Source organism: Pholcus phalangioides, unplaced genomic scaffold (assembly GCF_987345545.1).
Source record: "Pholcus phalangioides strain wild (caught in Gottingen) unplaced genomic scaffold, Ppha-v1.0 ptg000015l_1, whole genome shotgun sequence".
Classification (NCBI taxonomy): Eukaryota; Metazoa; Arthropoda; class Arachnida; order Araneae; family Pholcidae; genus Pholcus; species Pholcus phalangioides.
In genome coordinates this window covers 18,227,767-18,248,566 of record NW_028301608.1, presented here as the reverse complement: position 1 = coordinate 18,248,566, position 20,800 = coordinate 18,227,767, and the positions used below count along the sequence as shown (strand labels likewise).

Here is a 20,800-nt window from a genome sequence, read left to right as displayed (position 1 = left end):
TCTCTATTACTTAGCTACTCCCTACCTAATTGTTCCTTAACTGTCCTACTTTATTTCCCTACCTGAAACTATTGCTAATCCCCGATTTTCTTCTTGTTTATTTTTTATTCATTGGACTAATTAAGAAGAAACAATTAAGGATTGATGGTACCTTCATAGAAGACGGATGGCAACGGCTTTCATTCATTCAAACCGAGCACTCCGGTCTATCGGCGCGGGCAATTTACTACCGAATGAGTTGTGCCGGAAATGTGCATGTGTACATAACAGTGTGAGTGCGTTCTAGTGCCTGGTGTTGTGCATAGTTTTTTAGTGCTGTCATATATTTGTTCAAACTATATCACAAGCAACACTAAACAAGCACTACACTTTGGCTACCTAACTTCATCAGGGGCCGCGCACACACTCGGAACACACATTTCGGCATGAACTGATTCGTTAGGGATCCAACAGAAAAATATGTACAAATTGCATGTACGGTTGAGTAAATAAGTAATAGTAGTAGTCACTATAAATAACATAAATATTTATCTCACATATTCAATATGTTCAACTTTTTTTTCGTAAAATGAATCGCGGACGTACAATAGCATTTTATCCAATGCCAAGAAATAATTAGCACTTTTCTTATAAGACAATTATTTATAAACTGACAATTTGCAAACTTTTAGCACCATTTATATTTTTTATAATAGCATATGTAAAGTTTTTAGATTTTATAAATGCATTTTGAATGTGTGGTGAATAGTAATAATTGCTATCGTTAATTTCGACAAACGTTTTTTTTTAAATCCTAAAAATCTCGGGAAATAATTTTATCACGCGAAAAAGACAAGAATTTAAAATTTCAATCATCGACATCTTGGTGACATTTTAACTAAATGCCATGGAATGAAATTTTTCCGTGCAATAAAAAGAGACACAAACTTTATTAGTTGACTTTTTTCTACTACAGACATACTCTAGCCGTAAAACTCAATCGGCATATTTTGGCAATATTGGACGATATTTCAAGGAAACAACTTATAATCTTCTCATGGCACAAAATGCATGTTTTAACGTAGCATTATATATATGCATCGTTCTGTCATTTTGAAGAAACAATCACATGAGTAGCCTCATGTGACGGAACATATGAGGCCATAGGTCATCGTACTATGAAGTATGAATTTTACATTAGGTATGTCGCAAACTTCAGTTTATGAGTTTTAGAGTTTTAAACATGATTTTAAGTAAAAATTTTCTTCTCTTGAAAAAAATTCACATGCAATCTTTCCACCATTCTTCAATCTCGGTTCCTTTAGTGCGCTCCCTAAATTTAGCTTCCAGTCTGGCATTTTGTTCATCTGACAGGTGATTCCTCCAATCTCCCACGATTCCTAATGATATACGAATGAAAACAATATTATAGATGCAAATTATTTAATTTAGCAATATTCAACGCCAGCTGATTTGGAAAAGTTTCACTAATTTGCTTCAGAATGATGAGAAATCATCCACAAACTACAGCCCTTATATTTTTAACCCCTTCACGTACACGGACGAGATATCTCGACTCTGTATATGGAAGAAATGTGTGTGTGAGTGTGTGTGCATGTGAGTGAGTGAGTGAGTTAGTTCACTGTGTTCGCCCTTCTATCTAGACTCATCATTGGTAACTCTATAATGTTTTTGTTTTCTCCCACGGTTTGATAAGGAAAACAAATATATTCCTTTTGGAAGGATGGCTGGAAGAGAAAGAGAGAGAGAGGAAGAGACCAGCTTAGCAAAATAAATTTTTCCCTGAAATCTCTTTCCTTTCATTTGCTATGTGCTAACAATAATTTCAATTTTTGAGATTTATCCGTGCAAACTTCAACTGTAAATCATCCTATGTTTGTCAATATAGCCAGTATGTAAAGGGGTTCTAATAACCACTATGATATCATGGGGGATTTCTTGTTGGTTCTTACAACGCAATAACTTATTCCTAACGAGCTCGTTGCAGTGGTTCACTGAATCACTTAATCTGTTGTTTTTTGACATCGAACACAAATGTGAGCCTGTATACGTTTGAAAAAAAGGATACAAGATTAATTTTGTATCTTAGACTTGGTTATCTAAAGACTTCTTGTATCTAAAGACTGGTTATTTGTGGAGATGAAGATTACAAGGAAGAAAATTCATCACTGCCCCCACGTGACTCGAACCCCGGTCTTTCTAAGCTATGGGAGAAGATAGAATATTTCAATTCTGGAGCGTATATATCTATGTTCCAGTGATGAATTTTCTTCCTTGTAATTTTCATCTCCACAAATAACCAGTCTTTCGATGAATCTTGTATTGACAAGTGGAGAGGACATTTCTATATGCAAGTCCAAGATATATCTTCCTTAAAACCCTCTTATTCCAACAATGCTGAGCCCTGATACCTTTGCAAGTTTTTTCTCTCCTGATGACTTATCCCCCTCAACCTGTCAGATCAACTGCTGTGGACAGTCAATCGTGCCCGAGTGGTATCGTGGTAAGATGCTCGTCTACCATCGTGAAGGTTGTTGTCAGGGTCCTGGGTTCGAATCCAAGGGAGGATATAGATAAGATATTTTCCCTAATGAACTCGAGGCGACCACCGATAGACAGCGACTTCACTTCCAACCCATCTCACTAATGGCAGTAAATTGCAATATAGCGATATGGCCAGAGTTGGTGTTTGGTGAAGGAGCTGTTGCCCAAAGTTTGATAATAGAAAGAAAGATACAGTGTTCTTTTCCCTTCGGGATAGTATAATATAATAGATATGTGTACAGTATAAATAAGAGAAAATGAATTTCTCTCTCTTGAATGTTTTTTATTGTTAATATTTTTGTTGTTGGTGGGGAGAGGTGCCACTTATCAGATGCACACAAAATCGTAAAAAAAATATTCTTGAAAAAAGGCGGCATTTTACAGAGAAACCAATGATTTCTACTATTGCAGAAATAATGCGGATTAAGCAAGTTTTAAAAATGTGTTTAAAGATCAACGCCAGCTTTCAGTTTTATGTGGTTTTAACACTAGAACCGTGGAGTGGGTCAATTTGACCCAAATCAAACTTCGTTTTCATTTATCTCGGAAACTTATAGCAAATGTTAAACAAATTTCATGACTTTGCATAATATGATATGAATATTAATTCACGAAAATTTTTTTATCTTCACATTCCGTGTTTCTGAGTTATGAGAACTTATACCTAGAACCGCGGTTTGGGTGATTTTGACCCACCCGTACTATTCTATAGGACAGAAGGGGTGCAGAACTTTCTTGAAAGCGGTTACCCTTTTCTAAAACGTATTTCTAAATGAAGATAGTGAAGAATAAGGGTCTTTCAAGGTCAAAGCCAATTCATTGTCAGACCAGATTATTATTTTTTTCAATGGAGGAATGGCAAGTAGAGCCAAATATTTTTTTCCCTTTGTAAACTTGAATACCTGGAATTCTGATAATTTGAGAACAAAGGCTCTCTCCATTTGAGAACAAAGGCAGAAATGCCTCAACCGACAATTTTTTCACTACACTGAAGCTGGCTCATATGCTAAAAGCCAAAAAATGCGAGCTTAGTAGAGACGGTGAGACGAAATCGAAGAGCAATATTATTTGACGCAGTAAAGATAGTGAAACTACAGTTGTATAGAACAATGATGCCACAATTACAATTTATCAAGGAAAGAACGATATAAGCTTTTCATTATTCAGCGCGCTTCATCTGGCAGTAGATATTGGCAGTAGTAGTCCCAAAAAGCTTCCCCCACACACATAAACTATTTCAACCTACAATTCAAAAGTGTAACGATCGTTGTTGTAGCGATCAAATGCCCAGAAAATATTCTGGGAAGATGGCATTATAGACGTTTTCTACAACATCCTGGATCTCACTATAAAAAAATCCTGTATTTTGTAGAGCAGCACAGAAAGCTAGAACTATTTATCGAAAGCAGTTCGTCTAAAATCATATTGAAGAGCTGCGTTCATCATACGCGTTACCCTTGCGCAAAAGGAAACGTTCGTGCTCTCTTGATCATGTAACTGTTCGTTAGCGATGAAAACAATAATAAGAGTAATAAATAAAAATAAATGAGTCTGATGTCAGGAAATGTGGAAACAAAACTGTTAATTTTTTGCATGGGATGTGCAACTTGAACATGCGATGAATGTGCAAGAATAATGAAGAAAAAAATTTGCTCACTGCTCATCATAAATTCCACTTATCAGTAAGAAATCAATACTTATTTGGCAGTATCATATTATAGACTTTCTCATACTTAATTTGACGTGCTTATTTTACATCTTTGTCATATTATGGGATAACCGAAAAATATTTTTGTACTGAATAGAGTAAATAATGTATACTAAATCTTATTTTTACTGAATTAAATCTTTTTTAGCTAATTTCGAAGCTCATTTTATATTCATAAACAAATATAATTTTCCATTATGGATATGTAATTGAACAACATTGAATAAGAGCAGGGGGGAAAAACCCCAGAGATCGAAAACAAATTCCTGTTTTCGCTATGAAACACTGTTTTTTCACAGTGTGGGTCAATTTGACCGAGTCCGCGGTTCCAGGTATAACGATAGTGCCGCGGTTCTAGTATTAAGACTGTTTTATGACTGTGAAGGGCACCGAGTTAAAAAAAACAAAAATATATACAAGAAAATACAGTATTTTTCATCTTGGAGTAACAAAATGTTATTTGTGGTCATTCATACCTTATTTCTCATGTTATTAATGTTAGCGTTAAGACCACTTTACCTAAAAATAAAATCTTTTCCAATTCCTTGAGAGACGTGGTTTCTCGAAATTCATTGGCATTCATGAAAAACTGCAATTTTTTTTGAAATACAATATACATCATATTTTATTCCACGTTGCATAACATCGTCTATGAATATGATTCAATTGAATTAATTGCCTCTAGGTCGAGATCGGCATTTCCCCTAACTCCCCTTTGTCGAAGATTGGTAACTTCACCTCCACAACATATAGCATGCATTACTATGTCAATACTGTTTTGAAATCCCTTAGATGAAACGAATTGCAGCTTGTTAACGATATTGGAAGCATTTCATAATGGTTTGATACTTTACCCTTGCGTACGAAATCCTGTTTGTCGTCCTGATCGCCTTTTAATTCTGGTTTTTGAAATAGTTTTTTAAGGCTGTCCGGTAGGTCCAACGCTTCGATTTCTTCTTTCGTCAGCGACATCAGGGCTTCCCAATTCAGTTTCCATGTTTCTCTCATGCATTTAACGCTGCTGCATTCGGTGATTTTGGCCATGATGGACGGATCTTTCTCGAGCATTTCCTGAGGGAAGAAAGAAAACACGTGAAAGAAAATCACAACTGTGTAGATTTTTTCCTAGACGAACGAGTGGCAGCTACTACTAAACCACACATGCATTTTGTCCCTCTGCGGAACTTCTAGTAAATCGGCGCATGTTGCAATGTACGTGTCCGTCTTGTGAGTCTAACGTGGCTTTGTTTCTGTGTGATGCTTGTTAAAGTGACTAAGTCATCTACTAACGATTTATTAAACTATGAGTGAAGTGTAATGATTGAAAATTTTTTTACCGCTGTGACATGTTGCTCTTTGTGGCGAGACTTTTTAACTAGGAAATCAGCTTGCACTTGTGCCTCGAAGTTGGGAACCACAAAAAACAGACTTCAACTGACCACCACTGCGGCGCCGGTGTGGTTCGAGCCCGGGTTCTCGAGATACGAGCCCGTCACAATGACCACACTTCCACCACAACTGCTGCCACTAAAGAAAATGCTGTTTTTCTTAGATTATAGAAACATACTCTATATTATGCACGTTACGGTAAATGTGATAAATCAAAATTATGCATCATCAACAATCGTTTTGGTAAATTTTATAAATTTCACAACAATAATGACTTTCACCGTTGATTATGCATACTTTTCGAATGAAGTTGGTAAGTTTGATTAACTTTGGAAAATTTTTCATCTCTCTTCACTTCATTCAATCACTTTATTGTGTATGATTACGCTGAAACGGAAAATAAACATATTTCATCATTAAAAATTAAATTTAGTCAGAAGAAGTGTGAACAAAGAACCACGTCGTTCGGCATTTTGCCTGTTGTGGCTTTTGCATTTGTAGGATAGAGACGTATTACTTTTCACACCCACAACTCATCAAAGAAAGAGGTTTTCTGGATATTAGTGCCGATATGAACATCAGGAAGATTTTTTTTTTCCTCACCAGAAATCGAACCCGAGTCATCTTGCTGTCCTGGCTAGCAAAGCGGGCACTGAATTTACCTTTCAACTGTTTCTTGTATATTACACGGGAAGCAAAAATACGCGCTTTTTCTGATTGTCAGGTTGCGGTCCATCCTCTTACCGACTAAGTGCGAAATTGTCATCTTCCTGTACTGTAGATATCTAGGACGTATTTGTTGGAATTTAAAGAAAGCTGCAACGTTTCCAGTTGGCGCGTAGCATGCTACTTTATCAGTGTTTAGTCGGTAAGGGGAGCGCTAGCTCAGACTCCAGGAGGATCTGCGTTTGATATCGATTATGTCTACCAAAAATGTCTCAACAAACCTTTTATCGCCACAACTTCAAACATTCTACCCGTGAAGTCCTACTTCTCTGCTACCAAACTTATATTTCTCCCGTAATTTCTTATGCAGCTTAGGTCTGGGACCCCCACACCTTTACCCCACATCCACAAACTTGAATCTATCTAAAATAAATCCGCTCCCTTTACTCACGACTGCTGGTCATCTTTTAGTGAAGTTTCCGATCTTAAACTCGAATTTAATCTCCCCCCCACTCGCTACTCACCGACTTATCTCCCGCTTAGCCATGCTTTACAAGATTACTCATGGCCATTTAAATTTGAATACGTCCGGTATTTTGACTAAGCCTTTCTATTTTTCCCATAGACTTGACCACCCCAAAAAATCAAAACCTATTTTTTCCGCTACAGGTTGTTTTCAATTCAGTTTCTTTCCCAATACCATAGTTGAATGGAACAAGCTCCCCTCTACTATTGTTGACTCCCCACGATCTCCGATTTCTTGTCAAATGTTACAAAGCATATTGTGTACAAATCTACCGCGTCCTCTTGCATAGGCATTGAATGGCCAACTATATGCCATAAATAAATAAAATGGTCGTTATTATGCATGATCACCGGATATTAATCACATTCACCGTAACATATATACAGGGTGGTTATAAATAAATTGCCACTTCTCAGACGTATGTAGCGCCTATTCTGATGCAGGTATTTTGGTAGAATTCGGTATGTAGACCATGGGAAGAAAAAATTCTGTGGAAAACTAGTTCAATTTTTGACCACTTACTGAAAAAATGTGCTTTTTTTATCGTTGTTATCTTTTTCCTATGGTCCAAATAACGTAGGCTATACACCAAGTTCCAATGAAATGCATCCACTAAACTAGCGCTACTTAGGTCGGAGTAGTGTCAGTATAAGTAGGCTGAGAAGTGTGAGTTTATTTATACTGAAGCAATTTCAACATATGTAGCGTTCGTTGTGGTGGGCGCCTTTCATATAAACAACTACGTTATTTGGACCATGGGAAAAATATAACTGTGGTAAAAAGGCGTCGCTTTTTCACCTGGTGGTCAAAAATCGAACTATTCTTTCATTGAATCTTTCTCTTCCGCCTTGGTCTATTCTATAAACCAAGTTTCATCAAAATACCTCTTAATGAATACGTACGTCTGAGTAGTGTCACTTTATTTATAAACACCCTGTATCGTACTGTATATCGTCGTCCATTATATTGAAAAACAAATAGTTTTATATCTACGAATTGCATTACAAAACAGAAAGCTCGACCCATGTACCTTGTATTCGGCGCCAATGAATTCCGCGATCTTCATTATATTTTCCTCGATGTCCTTTTTAAGGTCCTCGTATTTGAGCATCAAAACGTTGGGATCGTTTCTGTGTTCGTACCACGAGAGTAGAGTATCGAAGTAATCGCCGAAATCATTCTCGCCATTGATGAAGATCTCGAAGTAGTCATCAAAAGAACCATCCTTGAAATCGTACATGGGATTTCTCGTGTGATAATAGAAGGAGACGAGGCAGTCCTTGGGATTGCGGGAAACGAAGATATACTTCGCTTCCGGAGAATATGGAGTCAAATTGAAAGGCAGATGAACCTATTAAAGATTCAACGTAAAATTAATTCAAGTTAATGAAACGATATCGCACTGAATTCAGATTGATGGAAAGTACATATTATTCGATCGATAAATCTTTACTCGAGATTTTAGCGTTATCGACTTAATCTCATTGAAACATCTCAGTCGAGGGTCCTTCAACCTTTCAGACATTGCTACCCAAATTGCAACTCCTAAAGAAGTCCCAGGGCCACATTCATATTGTGGTGTAATAATAATTGTAACATAGAATCCCCGTATTCACGAGGACTTCATGTAATACAGTGGCATCCTAGTGAAATGGCCAGACATATTCCCGAGTAAAAAAAAGGGGGGGGGGGCAAGAATAATTGACAACTTGTATTTGGCGATACCCGGTTCGTCCTTGTCCGAAAACTTTCCTGACACAGGGGTACAACAGAAATGATGACGTAACCACAGGAAAACATTTCTAACACAGGGCGTCCCCCAACGAGGGGTTAGCGCACCAACCTCTCGATGAGCATAAAAAAATACGCCTGCCGTTCGGAATCTGCTGCAATAAATTGTAGGTCCCCGTCTAATTAGCCCTTGTGCGCAGAAAATGACCGTGGTGCGACAAAACTGATCAAATAATTCTGATATTATTTCTTTCATTAATTGATAATATTTCTTTCGTTAATTCTGACAGTATTTCTTTCATTAATTGCTATTTTTTTCATTAACTCTAATATTATTTCTTTCATTAATTCTGATATTATTTCTTTCATTAATTCTGATATTATTTCTTTCATTAATTCTGATATTATTTCTTTCATTAATTCTGATATTATTTCTTTCATTAATTCTGATATTATTTCTTTCATTATCTGACATTATTTCTTTCATTATCTGACATTATTTCTTTCATTATCTGACATTATTTCTTTCATTATCTGACATTATTTCTTTCATTATCTGACATTATTTCTTTCATTAATTCTGATATTATTTCTTTCATTATCTGACATTATTTCTTTCATTGATTCTGATATTATTTCTTTCATTGATTCTGATATTATTTCTTTCATTGATTCTGATATTATTTCTTTCATTAATTGATATTATTTCTTTCATTAATTGATATTAATTCTTTAATTTTAATTCTGATATTATTTATTCACTATAATTCTGAAGCTATTTCTCTCTCTAATTCTGAAATGAGTTTTTCACAGATTGCGAAGTAATTGTTGTCACTGATACTGAAATAATTTCTGCCCCTAATTCTGAACTTTCCTGTCACTAATTCTGGGATTAAACTATAAAAGTTTGATCGAAGATCTTTTATAAAACTTGGAAAAAAAACAACCAATAGGTTTCATTCACTCGAATGTATCAAATACGCTTATCGGTAGCATTTTTCAAGTTTTTTTGACATTTCAAAAACTTTTATACTGTATAATTCGGGCTTAATTCTGAAACTATTTCTGTGTCCGTAGTTAATCTGTCTTTCAATAATTCCGAATTTATTTCTGTCACTGATTACTGATAGCGAATTGATTTCTTTTGTCAAAGGAGGGCGGGGGGTTTCAAATGTATATGTAAATTGTGTACTTATTCACGTCGATTCCAACGCCCCCCCCCCCCAGAGATAATGAAATTTATGTCCCAAAATATTGCTTAGGCTCTCCGCTCCGTCTTGTTCACCCAGCCCAGGTAATGTATCACACGTACAGCATTAATAATAGTGGAACGAGAGCTCCACACATCGAGATTTGTTTTTTTTTATTCAATCGCCTCGCAGTCTTTATCAACATTTCCATAAAAAGGTTCGATGGGCCCCGGTGAAAAGCTCCGAGGGCCACATTTGGCCCCGCGAGCCTTGCGTCGGTGCTCCCTGATCTAACCTATCTTTAAAAAATTAGAGTTTTTCTTCTATGAAACCAGTTAAAAACTGAATAGAAAAGTAGTTCCATCGTGTACCTTGATGCTTCCCGGTCTCTCCGGTTTTTCGGCAACCTCGGCCCCTGTCATTTCCAGAAACGGGGTTTGTTTGAAGAATTCTATACAATCTATGAGAGGTTCACCTTTGTTCAGAATGCTGGTGACTATGGTTTGCACCCATGTCGTACCACATTTCGGAAAGGTAGCGATAAATAAATCACTTGGCCTGGGTTTGTATTTAAGAGCTGAACGGTATGCCTCTGGAGAAAATAAGCCCGGCAATCGAAAGCCATCCACATCTTGATAGAAGGGTATCTGCCGTCCTGTTTTCTCGTGCACTCGCATTCTTAGAGAGAAATGAAAGAAGTGTGTATTTGTCATTCACATAAAAATATCATTAAGATAATCACTAGTAATGCATTCACTAACGAACTCTAAAACATATATTGTATGACAAACAAGGTAACAAATGTTTAACCCCTTCAAGTAAGGGCTTTTGGCAACAAATTTGGATGATGTGTATCTGAAGTATGGACGTATAAAGCTGGCCTATTTGTTCGCATGTTAGAAACAGAAGTGCAAAAATATTAGTTTCCGATTTTCTACATTTTGTCGAATGTAATATAATTGTAATATTGCAATCTCTAAATATATATAAAATTGATCCTTTCCCCCCCCTCTCTCTCTCTGTGTGTGTGTGTTCTCTATACAAATCTACAATGCTAGATCTACCGTCGCCAAATTTTTATTATATACCAAACGGGACCCGATTTGAACAATAGGCTACTTTAAAAGTTCATCACAGTTGGGCAAACGCTCGAAATGGGCAAAATGTTGTCGGACAACAATGGTTCGTGGGCCTCCACAATCACTTTCGGAATATTTACTTTGGTTGCCGTGGTTCTCTAGCAATGCGTTTCAGACATGTATATGTCTGACAGTATATGCCTTTACAATTGTTTTTCACTTCTTTAAGGCTTTCTTTCTTTCAAACTGAGTACAACTCAAATCTATCATCTTCTATGGGCGATTTACTACCTAGTGAGTTGTACCGAAAGTGTAACTGTGTGTGTACCTAACAGTCTGAGTGAGTATGTAGTGTTGTTTTTGATTTTTCAGTGTCGCCATCTATATTTCGGAAGCGAAGTGAGTGATGTGTTATGATTGAATTACATATTTGTACTGTTTGTAGGTCTGTTGCTCTCTGTGGCGAGACTTTATAAAGACGAGATCGGCTCGAATTCGCTCCTTGAAGTTGGGAACCCCAGAAAACCAACTTCATTCGACCACCGCTGTGGCGAACCCGAGACCTCGCGACGCGAGTCCGTCACCATGATCACTCGACCTCCACAGCGGCATTTCTTTAAGGCTGCAAAGTATTATGTACAATAGTTCATGCATTTATAATGTTTCGTCACTTTTTCAATACTCCCACAAACCCGGGCAGCACCGGGTATTGTAAAAAGTTGAAAATATAATATTGTTAGTAAAAATATAAGATGGATCATTTCCTTCTACAGTATTTGTGTACAGTCCCTAAAAATGACAACTTCTGAACCAATAGACACTTGCCAACATTGTGGTAAGGTGCCAAATTATACTGATTTTACATATTTAACATCTTGATAAATAATTAAAACTATGAAGTTTTTGCAAATGCCTTTCCAAAGTGGGATGCGAATAACTGCATTTTAGCACAGTGGCACTGTGCAAAAATTTACTTACTCTAATTTATATTGCGTACAACCCCTCAAACAAATTTGAGATTTTGCATAATTGCACGTGATTTGAGAAATCGTTGTGATCGAAAGTATGTTTTTTAATCCATCGGTTGCGGAGATATATGCAATGTACGACAGCCTGTATGGTAGAAAGGTATATTATTCGTGCGGGGTGGGGCCAGTTCTGTTCATAGGGTTACGATAAAGCTTCGCGATGATGAGAAAGAGGTAAAAAAAAAAACAGGGAGAGTTGGAATGAATTTCTTTAATTCGCATTTGAATGAGATACCTCGTTAGATGCCCGTGATCGATAGAGTTAAGGTGAACTCTGAGTATCGGTTAAAAGAAAAACTTGCAGTGAGAATTTTTACTATAAAACAAAAATAAAATAATAATATAAAATTTACAATAAAAAATTTGCGAAAAAAAATATTTGAATATTTTCAATTCAAGTTTTTATTGAAGAAATTCAAAACTCTTCCATTTTGGTACCTGCGATAAAGATAAAATAAGTTATGGCTATTTAGTATTCCTGAGGTTTTGCTTTTGAATGTGATAAATAAATTTCAAACACGTATTTTAAGCATTACTATTATTGATATTTTGTTTTACTAAAACTCACGTGTTCTAAAAAAAATTTAGTGCATCTTGTTGCAAAACGTCTATTCCATTGCACCGAAAACTCTCACAAAACTGCATGTGTTCAAATGCATTTAAAAATATGTAGTATTACCATAACAGTTCTTTTTTTGTGAACTACCAAAGTTTTATGGTTACGTGAACAGATCGAAAAACAGTACTGTTTACTCTAAAAACGGCTTACTTTGTTCCAATTAATTTTATATTAATTGGAACAGAGTTAAGAAAAATTTAAAATTTTATTTAATATTTTAAGTAGCTGAAAATTCTTCAGCCAAAACCGGGAACACGTAGGGGGCCGTTCAAGTATTACGTAAGCAAATTTTCAGCCATTTTTGACCCCCCCCCTCCCCCCCCCCCCTTGTCAGCAAAATTTCGTCATCAGCTCTGTCCCTCTGAACCCTATAACTCATATTTTCATAAAGGGTGGTTGATGACGTAAGCATTATCCAAACCCCCCCTTGTCATCAAAAGTCAGCAAATGGGAAACCCCCTCCCCCCCTATCGATGATGACGTAATACGTGAACCCCCCTAGTGGTAAAACCAACAGTAAGTCTATTGAGGAAAAAATGAACCATTGGAAAGAAAAATCCACCAAATATAAGCCCTTTGTAAGAAGAAAATATTGTAGTTTTTCTTGGGAAAAATATTTTCCACACAGGGCTGGTTATAAGTGTAGCAGAAATGATCCAATATAAAGCTCCTGATATTACTGGAAAGTGGGCTTTTTTCTAAAAATATTGTATAGACAAGACTTGAAATTTTTTTTCAAACTTATGAAGGATTTATACAAGGATTATACTTATGTACCGTACCTATTCAAGACTTCTAGTAAAACCGTTGTTGTTTAGTTTTTTTCCGCTTTGCTGATTTGTAAACATTCTTTTTTTATTTTATTTTGGACAAAGAATTGCTAGTGTAAAACTGAAAATAAAATAAATTTAATTTTTGTATTGATTATGTGTGAGAGTACTATATTTCTTCAAAACCTAATGGGTTCCATTGCTTCAAACACGTTTTACGGTGTTTTAAAATAAGAATATTTGATGTGGGGAGAAGTGAGCTTAACTTAAGGGCTACTTCGTCTCAAAATAAAAATAAATAAATTTCATGAAAATTATATAGGTGAATTTTTTATATCACAGTCTTTTAGAGGAAAATTTTGAATTATCTAAAAATTACCTTAAACCTCGGGTTATCCATTATTTTTTTATTTTCTAGTATAAGATTAAACAAAACATTTCATAAAAGTAGGCCAAAGTAACACGCGTTTACGATGGTAGTGTACGAAACATGGACAATTTTATCATGGCACTTAAGTATTTACACAGAAGTTAGAGCAACTACATGATCTAGTTGATCTGAGGTCTCCATAAATATTGGGCTGCCATTTACTTCTCGACGGGTTATAACTGTTAGAGTATTAAGAAAAGTTTAGAAATATTATTAAAAAGAAGTTTGTGCTAATTTTTATAATCTTCACGTCTGGCTTGATCAGCAATATCATCTGAGCAACCTGTGAACGAGGGTGGGGGGGTACAGCTTGGTTTGATGGAATGCTTTGAGATTTCTTTGAGAACGCATACATTGTGTGCCGAAATGCACACCACGATTTTCAAACTTCCGTTTGCTATTTTCTGTTGCATTTATTGTCTATCAAATTAGTTGGAAATGTGTGACATTTTGTATGGTATACCTGTCAGTCAAAGCCTATTTTGACAGGCGGCCTACAGAGGCATGCCGTGAGGAAGAAAAAACCCTAGTAGTTACTTATCTGTGACAAGTCCTGAATTCGTTGATATCAATACATCGAATCGAATGCAAAAACACGTAAAAAAAGTAAACATTTCAAAAAATAATTTAATCATGCAAATAAAAGTAAATTATAATGATTGCAAATTACCTGAAAGTTTGATGAACAAATGAATGAGAACAGTATAGGGGAAACTGGATATCTTACAAAACTATGGCTTGATACTTGGTGAAGATGAACAAAATTTCCACTGACACAGAAAAAGAAGTTCAAATATTTTCTATTTTACTTATCCTTGTGATATAATAATAGTACTAGACACCCCTCTCGGTGCTTTTGTTAGCTCTTATTAAAAAAAATGTAGGAAATGACGATTCACATGTGATAAGAGCAGAACAGACAATTGTTAAAATCACTGACAGGGATACGAGAAGAAAATCACACACAGCTTATGTATGATGCGATGACCTTCATAACTGACGTAAGTCATCATCACGTGGTAAAACAAAAAAAACAATACTTCCTTTTCTCCGAATTGAAATCTTCCGTCGTTTATTCTCCCTGCATATTGATGAAATATCCGGCTAATTTTATAGTCGCGATATATGCCTTGTGCAATTCATTTCCATGAATCACGTCTATAGCATCATTTGAAGTGTTGAAAAATGTCGATATATATATACATATGCCCAGTATATAACAATGCACGTCATACTACTGTAATAACATTAGGACTAGGGGTTTGTGAGTTTGTGATAACAGTAACCGATTAACTGATCATTAATTATATCCGAAAAAATTCCCATTTTAAGTATGATGACCATGTATCTCGTTCGGTCGGGCGAGACGTATAGAATCGGAAAAGAAGGGTTTTATTTCCCACATAACAGGTTTCAAAATGTTAAATCGTAATTTTGTTTCCAATTGATCTAAAAAAGAGACCTGGAAAGAGTTGTCTAAAAGTAATTAATATCAATAAAAATTATAATAAATTTTACATTACTAAATTTTACTAAAATTTTTATGTTAAACATTACTACAATTTTTATGTTAAACATTACTACAATTTTTATATTAAACATTACTACAATTTTTATGTTAAACATTACTACAATTTTTATGTTAAACATTACTACAATTTTTATGTTAAACATTACTACAATTTTTATGTTAAACATTACTACAATTTTTATGTTAAACATTACTACAATTTTTATGTTAAACATTACTACAATTTTTATGTTAAACATTACTACAATTTTTATGTTAATGTGCATGTGTGGTGTAGCAGTAGTAGGTAGGGCCTCCAAAAAATGGCTCGGGGATCCATGATGTTCTTAAGTAAGCCACCTCGTTGGGCAATTTGCCTGTTGTGGCGTTGTATTTGTATTTGAATATACATTACAAAATGAACTCCAAACTAAAGATTAATTTTTAATGTGAGTCAAGCAATGTCTGTGAATGCAATTATTGAAACAAACGCTCGGAATTTATTTCGTCAACAATAGGAATTCGGTGACATCCATGGTGTCCTTTTTGAGATGTGCGAACGTAATTCAAAACACTTGAATTACGGAAGTAATGGAAGACTCTCTTCTCTCGTGATTTAAAATAATCAGTGAAATCGGTCGGTATTTTTATACAGAGCTTGAAGACACGGAATCTGTGGCTATGCTCTTTGAAGTTGTTATAAATGATGGTATAAGTTTCATTTGGGATACGAGGGATGTGTTTGGTATATGATGGAAATCGTGTGCCAAAATGTGCTAAAATAAATGGAAGACTTTTATAGATCGCATCGCAAGCATAGGGTGATTATTTAATTTCCCTTGCTGCATTTTACTGGCAAACCGCTTATCTTGCTGGTATACTTTTCTACTAAGGAAAAAGTTTCCAAATGACGTGGACCATAGTGGCTATTACGGCCCGATGAGGATTGTGAACTGAGTATGAAAATTTTTGTCAATTAGGGAGACTTCTGATATACTAGATGTACTAGTATTCAGATATGTCATTCATGTTGCAAGGGGTTGTATGGTTATTAAAATAAAAAAATAATTTTTTTATACAGTCCCGCTGTGCCCAAAATCCAATTAGAAAGTTGTTATCCTGTCCCTCCTCATGCCAACTAAACTTCCACATTTCTAAATGCATATCCACCGAGATATTCGAGTTCTAAAGAGGAAGAAATTCGTGGGGAAAAAACTGCACTAAACGCGGGTAAAACAGTTTTTCAGAATTTATATCTGTTTATCCTGAATTTGCTCCGGTTTCGAATTCCAATATGTCAGTGAATATTGCACTTGGAAAACATGGAAATTTTTCATGCGCAGGGACAGGGCAACACTTTTTCAATTGGGTTCTGGGGCACATGGGGAACGTACAAAAAGTTATTTTTATTTATATTTTAATAACTATACAACTCCTTGAGGCATGGAATGACATATCTGAGAACAAAACGTTATTTGGATTTGTTTTTTCAAATTGGAACTATACCTTTTGGATCGCCAGTAAAATGTCATATCCCTGTCTACTATGTACTTTGTATATACGTCATGTGTATTTTAGTGTTTGCATTCTAATTAATATAAAAAGTTAACTTTTCATATGGATTCCCTGTCCGGGAAAAACCCAATACGAAAATTGTTGCCTTGTCTCTCTTGAGGCCAACAAAAAACCACGTTTCTAAGTGCAATATTCGCTGATATATTCGAATTCGAACAACATAGCAAAGTTGGGAAAGAACAACAGCATAAATAAGGGCAAGAATCGTTGTCGGTTAGTCTTTGCTGTTCCTTTACAAATTCCCTCCGATTTTTGAAAAGCGAATTATCTCAGTGATATTTTCTCTTAGAGACGTGGAAGGTTTTTTTTTTGTATTCCTTAGAAGAAACAGAGCAACACAACGATTTATATTTTCGACGAAAAAGTGCTGAAATAAAAATCTATATATTTTTATTTTATTTTAATAACTACACCCTCTTTCCCCAGAAACCCCATGCAACATGAATGACGTATCTGATTTCTACATGTTATTTGGATAGTTTTTCAATGGGAAAGTGTGCCTCCAGGATCAACGGTTCACCAGTGAAATTCAGCAAGGGTGATTAAGTTTTCACCCCAGTATAGTTACTGTTTAAGCCGTCGAGCATATTTGTTGATATTGCTGTAGACTTATTTAAACTTAAATATGTTTTCTCCAAACTTGATCAGTTGCCAAGTTCCCCATAGGTGTCAGCTCCGAAAATATTTGGTCTTAACCGATATGATCGGTAGCGCTATTTTCTGTGAGAGAATGAGTCGTAATAATATTTCAAGTTTCCTGTTTCTCGTGGATTGATAAAAACGAAATACGCACGTGCAAGTTGATCAAAGTTTGTTATTCCAAGTGACACAGACGTGTAACCTCTGTAGGAGGAGTTGAAAAGAAAAAAATCACCGACCAACTGAAAAAGGCAAAACATTATGAAATACTTTCCGATTTCAATCATAAACTCAACGCTTCCAAAAAAATATTGATTATCCTACATGTCAAACTATTCTAACTTCTAATCAATTCTGGAATTACAGTCAGTCAATCCCGCTTATAAAATTTTTCAAAAAAGAAAATACCGTCATGGAAAAACCTTGTACTCGAGTAAACGCTTTTTTTAAACGGGAAATCTCAATGAGTATTAATAACATTTGGGAGTAAATAAATCAGTCGTACAAAACAAGAAAACATTTTAAGTGGGAATGTTATAAGCGGGATGCGCTGTATATTATATCTAAAGTTCATAACCGTAAAGCAAACATTGGTCTGAATTAATCCGAATATTAAGAACGATTTTTCTCGTGGGTAGCATTAATTCATTCGTGATGATTTTTTCATTCTAGCCATCAAATTAAATTTTCTCCACGGTTTTCTTTACAAAACGAGCGAATGTTTGAGTTTTTCTTTTTTGTCACTCGTATCCCGAACACGCTCTACGCAATCCATCGAATATAATGTGAAAAAAAGAAAAGTAACGGAATTCAATCTGTGATCAAATCTCATTAATCAATCAAAGTACGACGAAAATTATGAATCACTTGAGAAAGGAGTAAATAGAACCAACAAATAAATACCTTTACAAGACGTCAGGACTAATAAGAACCTAAAAACCTGTTTTTTTACAGCTAAAATTCTGCGTGTTGGTTTGTGAAGAATATATGAGATTGTGTGGTCTTCGATAGGAACGCTATCACCACAATGTTTATTTCCAAGCTATCGGTTATCAAGATTGATGATATCATTTCAAAGTCCCATTCACAACAAAAAGGTTTTTCTTACACACTCTTTAGAAATAAAGATTAGGTTTTGATAAAATTATACGAATCCTGTTCAGGATATTGATAACGATAAGAAGAGAGGGAAAACACACTTTTGTATTATCACAACTGTCAGGAAAACCACGATGCAGAGATAAATAAAATAAAACATATCCATACCGTGAGACATAAAATCGTAGTGGATTCGTATAGCAGTTACGAAAATCGTATAGCAGTTACATAATTTAAAGCACTCACTATGAAGTAAATTCAAGCATTTACCATATTCACTTCAAAATAGGAGACATATTTGTTTTTTTGCTGGTTCTTAAATAATTTTTCCCATTTTTACTGGTCACAGAGAGTAATTGTCCAAGTACTTTCACCGGTCCGTAGTTGTAAAAAGTTGAACAACACAACTTTATTTCAAATGATTTTGCTGAGAATCGTAGTTGGTCGTAAGTGGTTCGTAAAACAACATGTGTTATGAAATGTCTATCTCTCTCGTCCTTTCTTTGAATTTAGCTTCGAGTCTGCCATTTTAATCAGCTCAAAGATGATTCCTCCAATCACCGACAACACCTGAATGAAAAACGGGAAGAAATAGACTGATCACGATACGCGGTTACACCGGTGATTCCCAACGCCGGGCCCACGAACCATAAGACGGCATTTGATTTTTTAGGGGGGGGGGGGGAATATGAGAATGTGCTTTTTTTTTGTTAAGACTCGGAACTCTACCATTTTTATATCAGTTCAAATGTATACGTTTTAAACAATTTCTTGAGAGAGATGACTTCTTTCTTTTAATTTCTCTCTGAGTCTCTCTATCTTTGGAAGTTGTTTAACCAGGAGTGATTAACGTTTTTTGTTGTTTGTGTAACTGAGTTTGTGTTACAAGAAAATAAGATGGTCCAGATGCCTTTCTTTCCTCAAAAGGTGGCAAGATGAAGAATGCGTGGGGTCAAAATGACCCCACCGCGTGCCAGTTAAGGGTTAATGCAAGATGGATTCAAAATTTACTTTGTACTTGATGTCGATGAATTCAGCAATCTTCATGACGTTCGCTTCAGTATCCTTTCTGATATCCTCGTACGTGAGAAAGATCACGTTCGGATCGCCCCTTCACTCGTGCCATGAGAGTAGAGTGTCAAAGTAATCAACGAAATCAGTCTCTCCACTTACGAAAAAGCTCGAAAAAGTCATCGAACGTACCTTCTCCGAAATCAAATCCGGGATTTTTCGTGTGGTAATAAAATGAAACGACGCAGTCTTGGGATTACGAGTCACGAAGATATATTTTGCTTCAGGAGAGTACGGTGTCAGTTTGAAAAGTAGATGAACCTGGAAGAGCGAACATTCATAAGTAGGTACGTCGACATTTTAGTAACTTGTTGAACTTTCATCGACATAGAGATAACGAAACAGGTAAAAGCTCTAGTAAATCAAAATTCTGAGCATTATAGCCAGCAATTATTTCTGATTTTCTAAATTCGACAAGGAAATGGGGCTGATTTAATTCATAAATTGACAAGGATATGCGAGGGGATATTCGCAACAATTTAGACAGTATAATTTTATGTATAAATGTACCTTGAGGCATCCAGGTCTTTCCATCTTTTCCGCTTCTTCGGCTACATTCATTTCCAAGAAGAACTTTTGAAGAAGTCTTTGGGCTCGGACATGGTCTCTCATTTCTCAGGATGCACGAAATTATATTTTTCACCCAAGTGTTTACACACTTCGTGTGTGTGGCAATAAAAAGATCATCTGGTCGTGGCTTGTAGTTTATTGCCGATTGGTTTTTCTCTACTGAAAATAAACCCGGTAAGAGAAAGCCATCAACATCTTGATACCAAGGCATGTTGCGTCCGGTCTTCTGATGAATCCTCATTCTGGTTAGAAAAAATTAAGAGGGATGTATCACACATTATCATTATCAACAATAACTTTATCATTTTGAAAACTAAATTTAATTTGACTCGTAGCTATTTGATTTGATAGATATTATTCGGAAAATTATCTAAAATATTTACATAATTTGTGCCGCAATCATGGCTGTTACTACACCGTGAAATGCACCTCGTAATTATTCCTTTTCGGCTGTTCTAACGAATTTGTTTATTTGCATGTCGTGTATACACATACTACAGGATGAAACTAGAAATCCCAATTACAGATGTGAAATGCAAACAATCAGTCAAATAAGAATAGGGGTTGCAAATGAATTGAGAATGAAATGAAAATTGAGAAAAAAATGCATTAAATAACGGTGACTCATTGCTGAATAAAACTATTAATTTGTGTAGA

General features: G+C 35.5%; 1 protein-coding gene and 1 pseudogene across 2 annotated transcripts; both read right to left on the bottom strand.

Moving 5' to 3' along the window:
• Positions 1-910: 910 nt before the first annotated feature.
• LOC149075593 (sulfotransferase ssu-1-like) lies at positions 911-18,446 on the bottom strand. 2 transcript variants are annotated; one of them, XM_089243086.1, is made up of 5 exons: positions 18,308-18,446; positions 10,126-10,432; positions 7,864-8,184; positions 5,107-5,323; positions 911-1,379 (listed from the first exon to the last, which is right to left on the bottom strand). In XM_089243086.1, the coding sequence occupies exons 2-5, from the start codon at positions 10,429-10,431 to the stop codon at positions 1,261-1,263; spliced, it is 963 nt and encodes a 320-aa protein (XP_089099212.1). In that variant the 5' UTR covers position 10,432; positions 18,308-18,446; the 3' UTR covers positions 911-1,260. The 2 variants fall into 2 exon arrangements, with proteins under 2 accessions (XP_089099212.1, XP_089099213.1); XM_089243087.1 differs by lacking the exon at positions 18,308-18,446 and adding an exon at positions 14,351-14,646.
• A 1,040-nt stretch (positions 18,447-19,486) lies between these two features.
• On the bottom strand, positions 19,487-20,357 carry LOC149075592 (sulfotransferase ssu-1-like; annotated as a pseudogene).
• Between the last annotated feature and the right edge of the window lie 443 nt (positions 20,358-20,800).

What these genes read in the sequence shown, in the direction of transcription:
- LOC149075593 (XM_089243086.1), bottom strand. Translation starts at nt 10,431, where the DNA reads ATGCGAGTGCACGAGAAAACAGGACGGCAGATACCCTTCTATCAAGAT. An exon ending in AGAGACCGGGAAGCATCAAG is followed by an intron (nt 8,185 to 10,125) that starts GTACACGATGGA and finishes AATCTTTAATAG; the next exon opens with GTTCATCTGCCTTTCAATTT. An exon ending in TCATTGGCGCCGAATACAAG is followed by an intron (nt 5,324 to 7,863) that starts GTACATGGGTCG and finishes TTCTTCCCTCAG; the next exon opens with GAAATGCTCGAGAAAGATCC.